The 19,758-nt window shown below is 38.4% G+C and overlaps 1 protein-coding gene across 1 annotated transcript; it reads left to right on the top strand.

The window, feature by feature from the left end:
* Nucleotides 1-10,917: 10,917 nt before the first annotated feature.
* On the top strand, nucleotides 10,918-18,862 carry C5H5orf46 (chromosome 5 C5orf46 homolog). The gene is made up of 2 exons (XM_074312194.2): nucleotides 10,918-11,007; nucleotides 18,588-18,862. Exons 1-2 carry the CDS (start codon nucleotides 10,938-10,940, stop codon nucleotides 18,788-18,790), a joined length of 273 nt encoding a protein of 90 aa, XP_074168295.2. The 5' UTR covers nucleotides 10,918-10,937; the 3' UTR covers nucleotides 18,791-18,862.
* The last annotated feature ends 896 nt before the right edge of the window (nucleotides 18,863-19,758 follow it).

The following is a 19,758-nucleotide window of genomic DNA, read 5'->3' as shown; positions in this document are numbered from 1 at the left end:
TAAATTCAAGTCCAAACTTTGCCCCTTGCTAGTAGAGTGACATTAGATTAGTGAATTAAAATGCTCACCCTTTAGTTTTATCTTGTCATTGTTGCTGTCTTTGTTCTCTGTAACAGTTTATAAAATGAGGCTAATTATACCCACCCTGACCTATATTTCAGGTAGATAATTGTGAGGAATGCATGAGTTCTCACATGGGAGAGGGCGTTAGGAAAGAGAATCCTTCTTACTAAACTGAATTAAGCTGTTCAAGTTAAGAGACAGCAGGAAGGATGCCTAGCAGTATGCAAACCAGATGTTTTGTTTTGTTTATCCCCAGGCTCTGGATAGCTGTTGATGGCAGCTGTTCACAGCTCAGCCATAAAGAGCCTGCTGAAGGACACTGGGTGGTGGCCAGATTAACTAGCCCCAGACATCTAACACATACCAGCCTATCAGGCATGGTGACACCTCAGAACAGGGGTCCAGCCTAGGCCACAGCCATAGTACCTGGTCTCAAAGATTAAGAACAGAAAGGCAACCAAAGAAACCACCTCTTCAGTCATCATAGAATGCCAAGGCCAGAAGGCACTCAAGCCATTATCCCATTCAACGTTCTCATTGGACAAACGGAGAAACTTGGACTCAGAAAGGGGATAAAGAAGTGCCCAGGGTCACCTAGCAAGTTAGTCACAGCACAACGTGATTATTACAATGACTTTTCCTGTATCAGGGAATAATGTACATATAGGAAAACACTGCAGTATAATTTACATACAATTTAAATATTTGTGTAATAAATAAAATATGAAGTTCTGTGAGTTTTGCCAAATAGAAAATTTTATCACTATGACCTCACGCATGGCATAAATGTCCATCATCCTGAAAAATTCCTTCATGCTCATTTACAGTAAGACCCCCCCCCCCCCTGCTCAATGCTTTTGCACAATGTTATGCAAATGAAATGAGAATTATACAGGATGTAGCATTTTGAGTTTGGTTGCCTTCACTTAAAATAATGCATTTGAAGCTCACCCATGCTGTTGCATATATCAGGAGCTCATTCCTATAGAGCTGAGTAGTATTCCTTTATGTGGATGTACCAAAGTGTGTCTATTTATTCACCAGTGAGGGACACTGGATTATTTCCAGTTTGGGGCTATTACCAGAAAAGCCTCTATAAACAGTCATGTATATTTTTTGTGGGAACGTATTTATTTCATTTGAGTATATACCTAGGAGTGGGACTGCTGGGTCATATGGCTAAGTATATATTTAAGGGTATGAGACAAAGCAAAATTGTTTTCTCATTTTACATTTTCCCCAGCAAGCTATGGAGCGTTCCAGAGTCTCTGTATACTCTCTAGTATTTATCATTGTCAGTTTTTGGTTTTTAAGTGTAGCCATTCTGATAAGTGGGTAGTGATACCTCATTGTGGTTTTAATTTGCATTTCTCTGATCACAGATGGTGCAGCATATCTTTTCATGTGTTTATTTGTTATCCACATATCGGCTTTGATGAAATATCTGTTCAAATATTTTTAATCTGATTATTTTCCTGTTACTTGGTTTTGAGAATAATTTATGTATTCTGCTATAAATCCTTTAACAGACTGCCTAGGGCTGGAGGTGAGGAGAATGAGGAAGAGGTCAGGAGTGGCTGCTAATGGGTACAGGTTCCTTTGGAGGTAATGAAAAGGCAATAAAATTGATTCTGACAACTATGTGACTATACTGAAAAACATTGAACAGTACACTTCAAATGCTTGCATTGTGTGGTATGTGAATTATATCTCACTAAAGTTCTTAAAACAATTAAGAACTATTTCCTCCTCTTCTATATTTTCAGTGAGTTTTCTGTAACTTATTATTTGTTCGCTGAATGTTTGATAGAATTCATTAGTGAAGCCATTTTATCCTTGATTTTTCTCTACTAAGAAGTTTATAAGTATGGATTTTATTCTTTCATAGATTAGAACTATAAAAATTAGTTATTTCTTAATAATCCTCTTCAGTTTGTATAAAGAAATGTGTCCATTTCATCTAAGTTGTCATATCTATAGTTGTTCGTGTTATTTATTTCTTATTATTTGTTAATAACTATAAGGTCCATAATGATGTTCCCTCCTTGGTCCTGATACTGGTAATTTGTGCCTTCAATTTCTCTCTCTCCTTCTCGCTCCCTGTCTTTCTCTCTCATTGACAAGTCTGTTTTGACGTTTATCAATTTTATTATTGTTTTCAAAGGGTCAGATTCTGGTTTCATTGATTTTTCTCTATTCTCAATTTAACTGGTTTCTGCTTTTATTTTTATGTTTGTTCTGTTTGTGTTGAGCTTAACTTGCTCTTTTTTCAGTTGCTTAAGGTGGAAGCTGAAGTTACTGATTTCTTCTCTTTTAATACAAGGACTTAATGAGATTAATTTACTGCTAAGAATGGCGTTAAATGACTCCCACAGATTATAATGTGTATTTTTATCCAATTCAAAATATTATAGTATTGTTTGGGCATCCTCTTTGGCCCATGGATTATTTAGGACTTTATAAATTTAATTTCCAAATATTTGGGGACTTTTGACATATTTGATTATTTGATTTCTAGTTGATTCCATTATGGTAAAAAACGTCCTTTGTATTATTTCAATTCTCTTATCTGTGTTAAGGCTTATTTAATGACCCAGTAAAGTCTACCTTGAAAAATGTTTCCTTTGCAAACAAACAGAAAAAATGTATATCCTACTGTTTGGGGTAGAGTATTTTATAATATAATTTAGGTCAACTTGGTTAATAGTGGTATTTAGGTTTTCTGTATCATTCCTGATTTTCTGTTTGTTCTATCAACCACTGACAGACTAGTTTTGAAGCCTCCATCTATAACTATTGATTTGTGTATTTCTCCTTTCTTGTCTGTCAGTTTTTGCTACATAAATTTGGAGGTTCCATTGGTAGTTGTATACACATATAGAATTCCTAAATCTTTTTAATGAATTGATCCCTTTATGATTATGCAATGTACCTCTTTATCTGTCATAATATTCCTTCCTCTGAATACTATATTTTCTGATATTAATAGAACCACTGCAGGTTTCTTTTGATTAGGGTTTGATGATATATATTTTTGCATTCACTTACTCTTATCTATATCTTTATATCTAAAGTGAGTTTCTGTATCCAGTCTGACAATCTCTGTCTTATTATTGATGAGTTTAGATTGTTTCCATTTAGTGGCATTACTAATAAGGTGTGTTAAAAATCTACAATGTTGTTAGATGTTTTCTTTTTATTCCATCTATTCTTTCTTTTCCTCTCCTTTTTGCCTACTTTTGGATTAAATTACTATTTCTTATGGATCTATTTTATCTTAATTATTGACTCAATAGAAAAGCCTCCTTTAATTAATCAGTTTTCCTTAAATGTATAGTTTTCAATTTGTAGTGGGATAATTTCTAGTTTTCCAATCAATTCTGTATCTACTACCTCATTTGATAATAGGAAAACCTTGTGATTTAAGTATTATGCCCACATCTGGCATAGGCAATTTACATATGGCTGGCACAGAAATATTTACACTCTGAATTCAGAGCTAGTGTCTTCATAATTTAAGCAAAAGTCGCTATTTCCATGTGATTAAGTAACCTTTTTTTTTTAAGTCCCCTTCATTCTATCCCATGTGCTAAGTGAGGCATGACCAAGTATGTCTTCTGGAATGTTGCCTCCTCCCTCAACCATAGCTCTGGCTGCTAAAAAACAAAAGCCACTAGACTCTTCATTGTTTGTACCTCATTTATTGGCCTTCACTTTGACTTCGTTCCAGTGAGGCTCTGGAATCACCTCCAACACTGGCCCAATTGTCCATTCACACACTTTATTAGCATCCACTGAATATCCATTGTATCTACTTGTCGGTCTAGTTGTAGGCAAAGGCTATTTGCGGATAAACAAGGCATGGCTCATGCTTTAAAAGCCTCTTGCTTAATGAAGGTGTCAGATATGAAACAATAACATGATTCAATGTAATACATGCTGTAATAGAGATGTGTGCAGAGTTGCGCACAACAGAAGTGATTGATTTTGCCATGGATTATGTAAGGATGTGGTCATGATGTTTTTCTGCAGGACATAACATTTGAAAAATGTATTGGTTGGGGTTGGATATTCCAGGCAAAATTAACTGGATGATAGAATAAGTAATAGTCTGGAGGTATGCCTGGTAAGGTAAGAGAGGAAGTCACATGCTCAGAGAGGGGTGGGAGGTTATAATACACATAGTAGCAACTCTTTATAGCCTGATCTCATTTAGGCTTATAAACATTTTATGAGGCCCACATTCTTGTTATCTTCATATTAAAGGTGAGGAACTGAAGTTTAGAGAGTATTAGCAACTTGCCAAGTTGCACTGTTAGGAACTGGGAGAATCTGATATAACAATGAGGGTACAGATACTGACCCTTCACAGCGGACTAGGTAGAAACCACCAGTGTAAGCATTCTAGTGCATGCCAGGTAAATACTAGCCCTGGTGAAGTCAGAAATGGAATGCAGAGATCTGACTGTGATTCTGCATTCTAAGACTTATTCTATACTACGACTGAGATACAGCTGGAGCTTTTGATTGAGAGTAAAATATGAAGGGCTTTCGCTATGTGCAGTAAGGAGCCAAGGAAATTACTCAAGAAGAAAAATGACAGAGGAAGTAAAGATAATTGTGTTTTGGAAAGATATAACAGCAATGTTGAGGAGGTGGGGGAGCCACACATCAGGAAGGGTGCACGGCTGTTACAGCCAAGACAAACTCCTAAACTATGATACTTAGTGTCAAAATAAAGAGAATTGGATACATTTGGAAGATATTTAAGAGGAGAATTACTAAGACTTTGTGAGCAAATGAATTCTGTGTTAAAAAAAGTTAAAGAAAATTCACATTTCTCACTCAGGTAACTGTATAAATGGCAAGTACTTATCTGAGATGGTATATAATCGGGAAACAGGAACAGCAAAAGTTAGCTAAGGGCTGTAAACTTCCTGATTGGTGGTTTCTTACTCCCCACTCCCAGTGCTCAGTTTCCTCTGTTCTCTCTCTCTCTCTCTCCTCCTCCCTCTCTCATTATCTCTTCCTAGCATGCTCATTAATAAAACAAATTTCAAGGTTCAGTTCGCTCACTTTAATTTTTACTTCTAATAGCAACACCCAAGAATTTGAGGGTCCACGCCTAGAAGTGTGCTATGCTCTTCCGTGCCTCTGTGCCTTGGCAGATGTCATTCCTCCTGCCTAAGTGTCTTCACACCTTGCTCACTTAGTCAACACCTGCTAACACACTTCACAAGGCCCCAAATGAACGCTACCTCCATGATGGCCTCACCAGGCAATGCTCACCACTCACCGGCTCGTCTCCCATAGGAATCTGTTCTTACTCCATTAGCATTTCCCAAATTTAAATTGCAATTATTTGGTTACATGTTTGCATCCTCCACAAAGGTGAAGTCTGGGACTGCTGTTTTGTCCCCAGTGTCTAGCAGAGCATCTGGCCAAGAGTGCAAGCTCAACATATGTCCATTAAATAAGAAATTACTAAACTGAGCAGTGGCGTGAGGACCGGCTACTCGTACGTTATAAGCTACGTTTAGAAAGGTGATTGGCGTGACGAAGGCTGTGGCCACTCCTCAGTATATGGACACCATGGGAATAAGAAGCCTTCCTGAAGCCACATACGTCCCTTCCAGGGCTGGAATTAAACTTTAGTTGGAGTGAATCAAGAACAAGAAAGGGCCTAATGATTTTCTTATGAGGAATACAGGGGAAAAACATGCCCTAGATGTGATATTAAAGAACTGGAGCTCTTCAATATCTTCCACTTTCCATATATGATTTTAGCTTTTCACATACTACCTGTTCATCATTGATTTGACCCCCTAAAGCCTGTCCTTCACTTCTGATCTGAGGTTTAATGTAAGAAAACACTCATGAGGGCCTCTACAGGTAGGGTTTCCAGATTCAGCAGATACAAGTACAGGATTAAATTTCAATTCAGCTAAACAATGACTTTTTTTTTTTTAGTATAAGTGTGTCCTGTGAAATACTTGGGACCTACTTATACTAAAATAATAACTCACTGTTTATCTGAAATTCAAATTTAATTGAGCATCTTGTATTTTTTTCTACAGCCCTATCTCCAGTTCACTTTCGGCCCAGGATTAAGAAGGCACTCTACCCTGCATATTAAATACATCAAACTGAGCTAAAATAAGAGGTGAAGGCGTGGGTCAGGCCTTCATTAAGAGGTTAGTGGGGGCTGGCCCAGTGGCTCAGGCAGTTAGAGCTCCATGCTTCTAACTCCAAAGGCTGCTGGTTCGATTCCCACATAGGCCAGTGGGCTCTCAACCACAAGGTTGCCGGTTCAACTCCTCGAGTCCCACAACGGATGGTGGGCTGCGCCCCCTGCAACTAAGATTGAACACGGCTCCTTGAACTGAGCTGCCCCTGAGCTCCCAGATGGCTCAGTTGGTTGGAGCACATCCTCTCAACCACAAGGTTGCCGGTTCGACTTCCTCAAGGGATGGTGGACTGCGCCCCCTGTAACTAGCAACGGCAACTGGACCTGGAGCTGAGCTGCGCCCTCCACAACTAAGACAGAAAGGACAACTTGAAGCTGAACGGCACTCTCCACAACTAAGATTGACAGGACAACAACTTGACTTGGAAAAAAGTCCTGGAAGTACACACTGTTCCCCAATAAAGTCCTGTTCCCCTTCCCCAATTAAAAAAAAAAAAAAAAAAGAGGTTAGTGGGAAATCTAGATCCTAATGGGGAAAACAGAGGAGACAAACAGGACAATGGCTGCATGGTTCCTTGCTTGACCCAGGCTTTTTGCCAGTAGCTGCACTCAGCACATGACAGCGCAACGTAATATAACAGTTAAGAACACAAATTTTGAAGTCACTTGCCCTTAAATCCGATTCTTGCTCTGGCTCATACATGATTTGTAACCCTGGACAAATTACTTAACTTCTCCAAGCTTGAACTTCCTTATATAAAATTAGGACAATAGTGGCAGCCTCCCAACAGCTTTGCGAATATGTTGCATCTAGTTTGATACCTGGCCAGAGTTAACAACATTAGCCTATTATTCTTATTCTTATCATTATCACTATTCTTAGCTAGTGATGCTTGCATGGCTAACTGTCACCACCTCCTCCAGCACAACCCACGGTAGAATAGGATAGGAAAGGACAGAACAGAATAGAACACAATAGAGTGTCAAGTCTACCATTTATTTTTCACTTAAGATGTACAAGGCACTGTGCTGTTTGAATGTATTTTCTGAACCAATGCTCATAACAACTCTGAGAGATATAATTATTCTTATTGTGTAGACATTAGATCCAAGGCACAGAGAAATCAGGAAATATTTCTAAGGTCACAAGGTCATACAACTTGTAAGTGGAAATTTAAAACTCAAACCCAATTCTGTCTGATCCCGAAGCCCAGGCTTTTAACCACTGACACACACATTAAAATCTCTCTATGAGATTTCTAACCCAGATTGTAATTCTTTCCTACCCTAAGAAAGAACTCTGATTACTTTCAGTTATGCTGGAAAATGTCCATAGGAATTAAAGTGCTCCATATTCCTTTCATTTTCATATCTTCTTACCAAACTAGAAAGGCATTCTAGAAAAAGGCCCTCACCTTCCTCTCCCAGACTGCATAAAACCATCTTTCATAATCGCAGTTTTTCCTCTCCTTAAAGTCAAATTCCTTTGCTTACACCAATGGAAGATAAGTGATAGCTTCTTAACTGGTAGTAATGTGGCATACATTAAAGGTTCCTTACAGTGTATCAAGCATTTTGTCTCGTATCTCCCACATCTTTAAAATAGTGCAGATAAACAGGTAGGAAATTGCAATATGTCCCAATTTTACAGATGAGGAAACTGAAACTTAGAGTGGTATCAGCATTTGCCATAGTCACACAAGCAATAACTAATAGAACTATTACATGAGTCCAGGCTTCTCTTCCCAAAATTATTCATTACTTCATCTATTCAGTGTATATTTGTTGGGTAGTTTCTGTGTGTAAGGCAAGGCCCGAGAAACCAGAGTTGAATCTGTGAATGATGGAGACCAGAATCCTTCCATCCTGGATTTTGACACTACTTGGGAATAGAGACATTAAATAATCAAACAAAAAAATAATATTTAAGTGCTAAGAAGGAAGACTACAGAGTGAATATAAGATTACAATAGAGAAATCTGTGTTGGATTAGAGGGTCACAGAAGTTTTCACCAAAAATAAAGACATTTTAGCTGAAATCTTAAGCTAAAAAAAAGAATAAACCAAGAGAAGAGAAGAGAACGCAGTAGACAGAGAAAGCAGTGTCAGGCCTGGCGGGTATTTAATCAGGGTCACACAGAGTCATGGTACTGACAGGACTTAAAACCAGCTATCCTGAAACTCGGGTTGGTGCTATTTCTTTGACACCAAACCACCTAAAGCACCTGATTCAGGACTTGCCTGCATGACCCTTTCAGCTGATATCCTTGAGAAGCCAGCACTTCTCTCCCCTAGGTTGCAATATCCAGAGCTTTTGCTTGCCTGTACAGTGTTCTTGTGGTGAATTAGAAACATATGTCTCCTTCTGGGCTCATTAAGCTCTGAGGGCTCCAAGTTTGTACAAAGTAAAAGATATCGATTGCTACTCTTTCCCCGCCAAATACAGCCACATGGCAGGGTTTATGGCATGGGCAGCAGAGGGCACTTGGATGTTATTTCTCCACACTTGGACATGTACAGTGCTCAGTCCTAAGCAGTGACCCTGATGGCATCAATCTAACTTGCTGAAAGCTTCCTACCGTGGACCACTGTCGTTAGATCACAACTCTTGGCATATGAGAGACAGGATCAGTCTTCTAGAGAAGATATGCGTAGGTTAGAGAGGCCTGGGAGGGCTGAAGTAGAGCTGCTTCAAGGCTTTCGAGTGCAGTTTGGTGCCTTGTAAAGAGTACAAAACTGGGAGCCAGAAGACAATGTCCTAGCCTTGGCCCTGAGGCACTAGACCAGCCTCCTTTGCCCAGACCTCAATTAATTTCACCAGTCATGAAAAGGGCCCTCTGACACTCACATTGTATAAGATTTGGTCAAACTATAAGTTTAAGAACCCCCAAGACCTCATCTCAATTGACTGAACTTACAACATTCCTCAGGATAACCAGGATCATCTAGACTTGAACCAAATGTTATCTCCTTGAGTGTTTGTATCTGAAAGGAAAGGTATTTTGCACCTGACATCGTACATAACAGCATCTCAACTCCAATATTCCATTGCACTGTGTGCAAAAGAAAACTGTCTTTTTCTTTCCTTTTAATGTTTGCTATATACCTTGAGTCATATGTTCAATGTATGATCAAAAAATATGGTGCAAAGTGGGGTGCTCACGCTCTTATGTGAAATGTGCCTCCCTCAAAAAAGCAAAAAACATATATATGGTGCATGTTTAAGTAAAAAAAAATATTACAGTAAAAGACACATTGCCATTAATCCTCCTCAAAATACCCCCCCTCACTTTGAACACACTTTTCCCATTGTTCTTGCCACTTTCTGAAGCAATTCTGGAAGTCCTTTTTCATGTCTTTAGCTGCGCTGTCGTAGCTGCCTCCATGTCCTGAATCGATTTAAAACATTTACCTTTCATGGTCATTTTGACTTTGGGGAAGAGCCAGAAGTTGCATGGTGCCAGATTCGGTGAATAAGGTGGATGAGGACACCGTAATGTTTTTATTTGACAGAAATTGCAATACCAGAAGCGAAGTGTGACATGAGTGTTCTCAAATGGAAAATGAAACCATTTGCTCATTTCTCAGGCTGTTTTCTACACACACTGTTTCTTAAACGCTCATAAAGACACTCACGAAAGAGGACTTCCAGAACTGCTTCAGAAAGTGGCAAGAATGATGGGATAAGTGTACTCAAAGCAAGGGGGAATATTTTGAGGGGGATTAATGGCAATGTATCTTTCACTGTAATGATTTTTTTTTAAATTTAAACATTCATCATAGTTTTTGATCACACCTCATATTCAACTCTGAAAAAAGACAGTCTTGCCTTCAAATAGCCTACAGCCTATTGGTGGAGATATTTACTCAGGCACCTATTAGGCACATGAGAGAAACATCTAGTTCTTTCCAGAAGAACCAGAACAAGCTTCCTAATGAAGTCAAGCTAAGACCAAGGCCAAGCACAGGATTAGGCTCCTTGAGGAATTAGGAGTGAATAAAACATTCCGACCTTAAGAGATCCATAGACTAAACGAGAAGAGTATTATTAAAATACTTAGTTCTCAAGAATAGACCAAGGATTCTATATAATAGATGATGGAACAACTAATTCTCTGGAATTGGGTGAAATGGTCATCATGAAGATTCACAGAGAAGAGAGCACTTGAATCTGAGCCTCAGGAATACATAGGAACGCTCCAAGAGGAGATGATGGGGAAGATATCACAGGGAAAATAAAGAACAGGAGCAAAGGCATCAGGGTGTGAATGGACATGCCCCTGCGGGGACAATTAATTAGCTCAGGGCATGGGAAAAGAAACAGGGTGCCCTGGATGGGAAGTAGGCACACCTCACCTGATTTGATGTTTGTTCCTTGATACTGAATAATCATTCTTGCCTGACACACATCTAATTGTGAATGCTGGCATTGGAACCACCTCTGAAAAAATTATCCCAGTGCCATTTAGAAATACACATTAAAAAAAAATATATGGTTTTTCTTTTCCTATATGAAAAATTGTAGTCTGGGCTCATTAGAGAAGATCCAAGAGCAAGGTGCATAGATATCTTGTGCAACACCCTAAATTCCATAGCAGATGATGTCACCTATAAATGCCCTATAAATAGGGCAAGGTTTCAGGTACATTAGAATGCTTTATCTGCATCAATACCCAGTGCTACAAATATGGCTGTCTCAGTGCTTCGGATGACAATCGTCCTGGGACTGCTTTTCTTATTCCTGACTTGCCATGCCGGTAAGTGTTTCCAACAGCAGCTCATGCAGTGAGCAGCCAGGATTTGGGGAAGTTGGTGGCACTGATCCAGAACAAAAACGCGAGAGAGGGGGAGGGACCTTTGCACACTGGACTGAGATACAAGAGGCAGATCTTCTAACAAAAAGAAAGTAGAATTTTATTCAAATGTGCTTCAGGTACAGCCTCTATCCTCCATGAATGTATGAAGTTCGAAATGTTTTTTTTCTTATATATTCATGTGATATAGTCACACTATTTATTATATTATAAATCCCTCAAGAGCCAGGGGTGTTTATTTTTTGATGATTATGAATAACAATGTTCAAAAGTTAAGAGTATATACTCTGGAATAAGACTCCTAAGCCTGACTCCACCACTAATCAGAAATGTGACTTCAGGGATGTTATTTAACCTCTCTGGACCTCACATGTAAAAGAAAATGTCAATAGTTAACTTTCTCATAAAGTTATAATGGAAATTAATCAAAAGAGACAAAACAAATTGGGTAAGTATTTGGTCCATAATAGGCACATAATAAATATTGACTGTTATTATTATCATGTATTATCTCATTTGATTCTCATAATAAACTTTTTATGCAAAAATGCACAGTTTTATAATTTCCCTTTTTGTAGGTTAATAAGTGAAGCTTGTAGAGGGAAATATACTTGCGCGTTAAACACAGATAGCAGTAGCACACCGGGGACTGAAACCTAAGTCCCTCAATTCTTTCCATTGTAACTAAGCATCAACTTTTTCATGTCTGTTCCAAGCACACAGGGAACGTCAAGGCAGCATGCAGAATGCTCATTAATTAGTTTATTTTTTGTCTGCAGAAGATGGTGAGCTCTTGACTTGTCTCTATTCAGAATGATAGTTCAGAAAACATAGACAATGCAAATATTGCCCTTTAAACTATTTTAAATGTAATTTGGTAGAACTCACATGCTTTGCCACCCACAGTCCACTGGCATAACACACAGGCAGACACTCCAACAGTATTACTGTAGAGATGGCCTCAGAGATTACTATGTCCACTCATTCCTAAACTAATAACCGTGGTAAAGTGAAAGGTGAGATTTATATCCTAAAGACCATTCCCAGCTCTGTCTCTCATGAACTCTGAAACTGTTAAATTAGTTCACTGCTTTGAATCTCAGTTTCTTCGTCTGTAAAATGGGATAACTATCAACTTTACTAGGTCAAATGAGCATACTTTTAGAATTACTTTGTGAACTATAAAAACTGTACAAATATCAGCACTACTGTATTTTTTCAGAACTTTTTGATGTAGTTAATGTAAATAATGTAGTTAATGTAAATAAAGGCTATCTCATATTATATTTGAAAAGACAAAATATTCAACTGTTGGCCTTGATCATTTGTTTTTAGCATGTCAAATTTCTTAATTTTATTATTATTAATTTTGTTTTGCCGTCCAACATTTTCAAATTTCTTAACATTTCAACAGCACTTCTTAGATCTCCTAAAGCACTAGAGGAAAAAGCTACTATGAATCATTTTGTTATTATTAATCATAGTAACAATAATAGAGCAAGCATATCTTGTGAGCTTACCTTGGGTCTGGTACAAGACTAAGTGGTGTACACACACACACACACACACACACACACGATGTATATGAAAATACATGACATATCTTTTAATCCTGACAATAACACAATGACGAAACACAGACAGAGTGATTAAGTATCGTGTACAAGATTACCAGGCCAATTTTTGAAGCACTCAGGTATGCAGGACTCCAAAACATGTGAGCCACCAAATCCTAATATCTCTCAATACACGTGTGGTCCAAGGACTGGGGCCGAGGCTCTGATCTACACACATAGTCCAATCCAGGGCTCTTCATGTAGTAAAAAGCTACCATTTAGTGTCATGTTCAAATACAAAGTTGGTAAAGTTAAATAGTTATGCAAGTAGGCAGACAGGAACACGGGAAAAATTCACTTTTCGTACAAGGAACTGCTATGTTGTACCTGGTCAATGTCTTCAGGGGACAACTGCTTAAAGGCAGTATTAGATCACACACATAACATAGTCTGTGGAGTTGAAAAAAAAATAAATGTCAAAACCTGGCTCAGCCACTTTCTAGATGTGTGATTTTAGGTGAGTCACTGACTTTCTCTGATTGCCTGTTTTCTCTCCTGTAAAACTGTAGTATCACCACTCAACTGAAAAAGGATGAAGGCATGCTATGAAAGCACGATCCCAAATGTGCATTCTCATTCCTTCTCCTTCCTGTGATGAAAACAAAGCAATTCTGGCCGCTGTGGTTGACCCGCACTTTATATGAGGCTCATATCCATATATGTCCATTTTTACCCTAACTCTTAGCATATGCTGCTATGTACATAATAGTAGGCTCACAAAATACTTGTTGAAGGAAAAAAACAACCGCTGAATGAACAAATAGCTGGTGATTAGTATATTAATTTTGGTTATAGGTCCCAGACTGGTGCTTTTATCGAATCTTTTATTGTGGCATAGTAAATTGTTTGCGGAATCTAAAGCCATATTTTTTTACTGAGTTTCCATTTTAGGATATAACATAGATGCAAGGTTTTCTAATATAAATTGACAGTCTCCACATTTCATTCAGAGTCAGGGGATACATTGTCTGGAAGTTGGGACTTCCTGAGTCAAAAGTTGTGGTGGGGTTACCGGATAAAATACAGGACACCAAATTAACATTGAGTTTCAGATAAATAATGAATACTTTTTTAGTTTAAGTATGTCTAAATACTGCATGGGTCATTCTTATGCTATAAAACTATTTGCTGTTTATCCAAAATTCACCTTTAATGGGGCATCCTGTGTTTTTATTTATTCAATCTCTCAGTATTACTTGTGAGGCTATAATAAGAGGAAAAGATTAACGTCCTACTTTATCCTGGCACCAAGGTCCGGTGGGGAGGCCACATGCAGCTGCTAACTGCCACTCTTCATTCCTTTGACTCTCCTGCACCATTTAGACCACTAAGTAAAGGCAAACCCCTCCAAGGTCATCAGTCTCACTCTCTGGATCTTTGGCCTCATTCCAGAGGGCACCTGATTAAGAGTCAAGAATAAGAAGCCTGCATTTATAGTTTCATCTTCTTCTCTTGCAATTTGTAAGTCTTCTGCAAGTCACGTTATTTTTTCAGTTTCTTAGTCCAGTGAGCTAAAATCTACATATCGCATAAGATTGGTCAAGGGTAAAATTACACAGTATTTTTTTTTCTTTTTTTTTTAATTAAAGTTTATTGGGGTAACAATTGTTAGTAACGTTACATAGATTTCAGGTGTACAATTCTGTATTACATCATCTATATATCACATTGAGTGTTCACCACCCAGAGTCAGTTCTCTTTCCATCACCATACATTAGACCCCATTTATCCTCGTCTGGAGATCCACTCCCCCCTTACCCTCTGGCAAACCCTAAGCTATTGTCTATGTGTATGAGTTTTTGTTCCTTCATTTGTTTGTCTTGTTCTTTTGTTGTTTTCAGTTTTATATACCACATATCAGTGAAATCATATGGTTCTCTACTTTTTCTGTCTGACTTATCTCGCTTAGCATTATAATCTCAAGATCCATCCATGTTGTCACAAATGGTATTATTTCATCTTTTCTTACCACCAAATAGTAATCCATTGTGTATATATACCACTGCTTCTTTATCCATTCATCTATCGGAGGACATTTTGGTTGTTTCCATCTTTGCCACCATAAATAAAGCTGCAATGAACATTGAAGCACACATGTCGCTATGGATAAATGTTTTCAGATTTTTTGGGTAGCTATCCAGGAGAGGGCTTGCTGGGTCATATGGTAATTCTATTCTTAATTTTTTGAGGAACCTCCACACTGCCTTCCATAGGGGCTGCCTCAGTTTGCATTCCCACCAACAGTATATGAGGGTTCCTTTTTCTCCACAACCTCTCCAACACTTATTATTTGTCTTGATGATAGCCATTCTAACTGGGGTGAGGCGATATCTCATTGTGGTTTTTATTTGCGTTTCTCTGATGATTAGTGATGTTGAGCATTTTTTCATATGTCTATTTGCCATTTGTATGTCCTCTTTGGATGAATGTCTCTTCAGGTCCTCTGCCCATTTTTCAATTGGGTTGTTTGTTTTTTTGTTGTTGAGTTGCATGAGTTCCTTGTATATTTTGGATATTAGCCCCTTATCGGAGGCGCTGTTTGCAAAAATCTTCTCCAATTCAGTTGGTTGCCTCTTTATTTTGTGGATGGTTTCTTTTGCTGTGCAGAAGCTTCTAAGTTTGATATAGTCCCATTCACTTATTTTAGCTTTTACTTCCCTTGCCTTTGGAAATGCTCTTTGACCCAAGATCCATAAGTTTAGTACCTATGTTTTCTTTTATGCAGTTTATTGTTTCAGGTCTTTTGCTTAGGTCTTTGATCCATTTTGAATTAATTTTGTACATGGTGACAGATATCAGTCCAGTTTCATTCTTTTGCATATGGCTTTCCAATTCTCCCGGCATCATTTATTGAAGAGGCAGTTTTTTGTTTCTTTGTCAAAAATTATCTGTCCATATTTATGTGGGTTTATTTCTGGGTTCTCAATTCCATTCCATTGGTCTGTGCCTTTTTTTCTGCCAATACCATGCTGTTTTGATTATTGTTGCCCTGTAGTACAAGCTAAAGTCAAGAAGTGTGATACCTCTAGCATTGTTCTTTTTTCTACACAATCTTTTCAAAATCATTATTTTCAGAACGATCAGCTGATGTACAAGTGATATAGTTCTCCTTCTCCTCATTATTATCATACTACTTTCAATCTTATAACACCTGTGGTTAGATTACAAGTTTTCTATCAAAGACTATGCAGTTCATCACCGAGTGCTTAAGAATCAGAGTTTAACCAGATAGACATGGGATTTAATTCAGTTTCTGCCGCTTCCTACCACTGTGACTCTGGACCAGTTTCTAAACGTCTCTCAAATTCTGTTTCGTGATCTTTAACTTGGAATAATAATTTTGCCTACCTCATAGCGTGGTTGTGAGAATAAAATAAGATAATGTATATTGATTTCCTGTCATAGGTATGTCCTCAACAAGTTCCATCCATTATTATTACATCCTCATCATCATCATTACTAAGGGCCCAGGGATTACGTGGAGAAAGAGATGTGAAACCAGGCATTCTGTGTTTCAGTCCTGGCACTAGCACATACAGAGGGTGCCAAAAAATATATATACATATTTTAAGAAAGGAAAAAATTGTATTAAAATTGTAATACTATACAACAAGGATGTTTTTCACAGAAATAGAACATATAATCCTAAAATTTAGATGGAACTATAAAAGACCCCGGACAGCTTTGGCAATCTTGAGAAATAAGAACAAAATGGGAGGTATAACGATGCCTGACATCAAAGTATACTACAAGGCTACAGTAATCAAAACAGCATGGTACTGGCATAAAAACAGACACATTGATCAATGGAACAGAATAGAGAGCCCAGAAATAAATCCATGCCTATATGGTCATTTAATCTACAACAATGGAAGCAAGAATTCACGGTGGGGTAAAGACAGTCTATTCAATAAATGGTGCTGGGAAACCTGGACAGACACATGCAGAAAAATGAAGCTGGACCACCTCCTTACACCATATACAAGAATAAATTCAAAATGGCTTAAAGACTTAAATGTAAGACCTGAAACCATAAAATTCCTAGAAGAAACTATAGGAAGAAACTTTACAGACATTATCCAGCGTAAGATGTTTACTGATATATCCCCTCGGGCAAGGGAAGCAAGAGAAAAAATAAACATGTGGGATTACATCAAACTAAAAGGTTTTTTCACAGCAAAGGAAACCATCAATAAAACAAAAAGGGATCCTACTGAATGGGAGAAGATATTTGCCAATGATATATCCGATAAGGGGTTAATATCCAAAATCTATAAAAAACGCACTCAACTCCAAAAAAGCAAACAACCCAATTGAAAAATGGGCAGAGGACATGAAGAGACATTTTTCTAAAAAGGACATACAGAAGGCAAACAGAATTATGAAGAAATGCTCAACCTCATTAATCATCAGAAAAATGCATTGTGGCAAATAAAAACCACAGTGAGATACCACCTCACCCTACTCAAAATGGCTATCATCAATAAATCAACAAACAACAAGTTCTGGAGAGGATGTGGAGAAAAGGGAATCCTTGTGCACTGTTGGTGGGATTGCAGATTGGTGCAGCCACTATGGAAAACAGAATGGAGGTATCTCAAAAAACTGGAAATGGAACTAACTTATGATCCAGCAATTCCACTCCTAGGTATCTATCTAGAGAAATCCAAAACTCTAATTCAAAAACAATTAAGCACCCCTATATTTATTGCAGCACTATACACAATAGCCAAGACATGGAAACAACCGAAATACCATCGGTAGACTACTGGGTTGAGAAACTGTGGTACATTTATACAATGGAATATTATGCAGCCATAAAGAAGAAAGAAATCTTACCATTTGCAACAATACGGATAGACCTAGAGAACACCACGTTAAGTGAAAGACAAATACCATATGATCTCACTTATATGTAGAATCTAAAGAAAAGAATAAGTGAATGAACTAATCAGAAACAGTCTCAGAGACATAGAGGAAAAACTGAGGGTTGCTAGATGGGAGGGGTAGTGGGGATAAGGGGGAAGGCGAGGGATTAGAAAGCACAGTCGGTAATCACAAGATGGCCACAGGGTTACGAAAGTCAATTTGGGGAATGTAATCAATAATGTTGTAAAGATTTTGTAGGGTATCCGATGGACACTTGTCTCGTTAGGGAGACCACCTCAGGGAAGATGTAGATATTTGATCACTGCACTGTACACCTGAAGCTGAAGCTGAACAATAATGAATGCCAACTACTATATAGATAGATAGATAGATAGATAGATAGATAGATAGATAGATAGATAGATAGATAGATAGATAGATAGATAGATGTTTACAAGAAGCGGAGTACAGCATTAGGAATAGAGACAGTGGAAATGTGATGGTTCTGTGCAATATCAGAGGGGTGGTGGATGGAGGAGGGGTGTTGATACAGTGTGAGGGATATAAATGATAAATGTCTAACTATTACATTGTTTTGTGCGCCTGAAACTAATAAAATTAAAAATAAATTAAAAATAAATAAATTTAAAAAAAAGATCTAGAAAAAGAAATTGTAATACTACATACCAATAACAAAAGATGAATTCAAGTCATGTGTATACTGTGTTTGGCACCCCCGGTCCTAGCTGCTTAACTCTGGGCAAGTTCCTGAACCCCCATGAGCTTCTGTCTTCTCATCCGGGAGGGGAAACAACATCTACCAAAGAGTGAATGTCTATCGGTCCGTTTGATTATTTTTAGGAATAAATGAAATCATGCATGTAAAGCCTGTCATTGGGCAGATATTAAGTGTTTACTAAACAACTCGACGAGGCTCTATAGTTTGAGTGGTGGTATCACGGCACAAGGGACTGCCTACAAGAAAGATGTCCCTCTCTTGTTGCTGAGAATCACCTGAGATTCTGTTGTATTTTTCAGATGACAAACCAGATGGCAAACCAGATGACAAACCAGATGACAAACCAGATGGCAAACCAGATGACAAACCAGATGGCAAACCAGATGACTCAAACAAAAAACCAGGGCAAGACTTACCCCATTTTCTAAGCCTGTTGGGCACAGAGATCATCGAGAACGCAGTGAAGTTTGTCCTCAAAACCATGACGCGAAACAACCTGTAAGCACCGAGACAAGCCTTGCTTTTGTCCCCTTTGATGCTGGTAAAGACCGCCTTGTATTAAAATGAATGAGAAACGAAAGTGTGGCACATGCCAATGCATTATTTGAATGGAAAAGTGTCATCCTACCTGAACTTCTATTTGCATTCAAATGAATTTTCCCTGAGCTCTTTTGGCGTGAGCACATTCCCACTGGGTGGTTCCATAAAATACATTTTAGCTCAGGACCAAGGAAAGAGGAAGAAGAGCAGCAAACCAGGGGACAGAAAGCCAGGTTCTGGTCTTGACACAGGTGCTACTTTACTGAGTGATCTTGGGCAAGCCGCTCCCTCTCTGCGTGCCTCAGTTTGCTCATCTGTAAAGTTGTAAAGTTAACGGAATAAGAGACAAACCCTGTATTATAGACACTGGGATTCTTTGGTGAAGGTGGTAGGTAATGGTCTGTTCATTAGTTGTAGTTGTGATGAGTCCTGCCTTTATTTTCTAGTTTGAATAACTCAAGAGGGTTAGCAGAGACAGCACTAATCTCTCCTCACAGGCATTCTAGAGACACTCTCGTCATATGCGTGTTTTAATCATGAGAGATTGCCTTGGTGGCAGATTCCACAACCCAGAATCTTTCCAGTGTTCTCAAGCTGCTTCCAAGCCCCTCATGCATCTTACTCCAGACTACACAGCTCTGACTTTTACTCCTACTTCACCCTGTTCTTCATTCTCCCCACATTCATCTCCCCAATTTCAGCTCTCTGGAATGCAATTTGTTCTTCTGAATGTCCAGATACTTTTCATCTCCACCTCTCTGAACCTCTGTTCTCTGATGCTCTCCTTCTTAGACCCCTAAGCAGAGTCTGCCAGAGTGTGGTCTGTTACCCACCCGCTTCAGAAGTCCCTGGAGAACACAAAATGTAGGTCCCTTCATCCCATCTTGCACCTTCCTGGGACAAGGCTACGGCTATGCTTTTTAACGAGCT

Source organism: Rhinolophus sinicus, chromosome 5 (assembly GCF_057876585.1).
Source record: "Rhinolophus sinicus isolate RSI-liver-muscle chromosome 5, RSI-T2T, whole genome shotgun sequence".
In the NCBI taxonomy this organism is placed as follows: Eukaryota; Metazoa; Chordata; class Mammalia; order Chiroptera; family Rhinolophidae; genus Rhinolophus; species Rhinolophus sinicus.
This window is presented reverse-complemented; position numbering and strand designations above follow the sequence as displayed.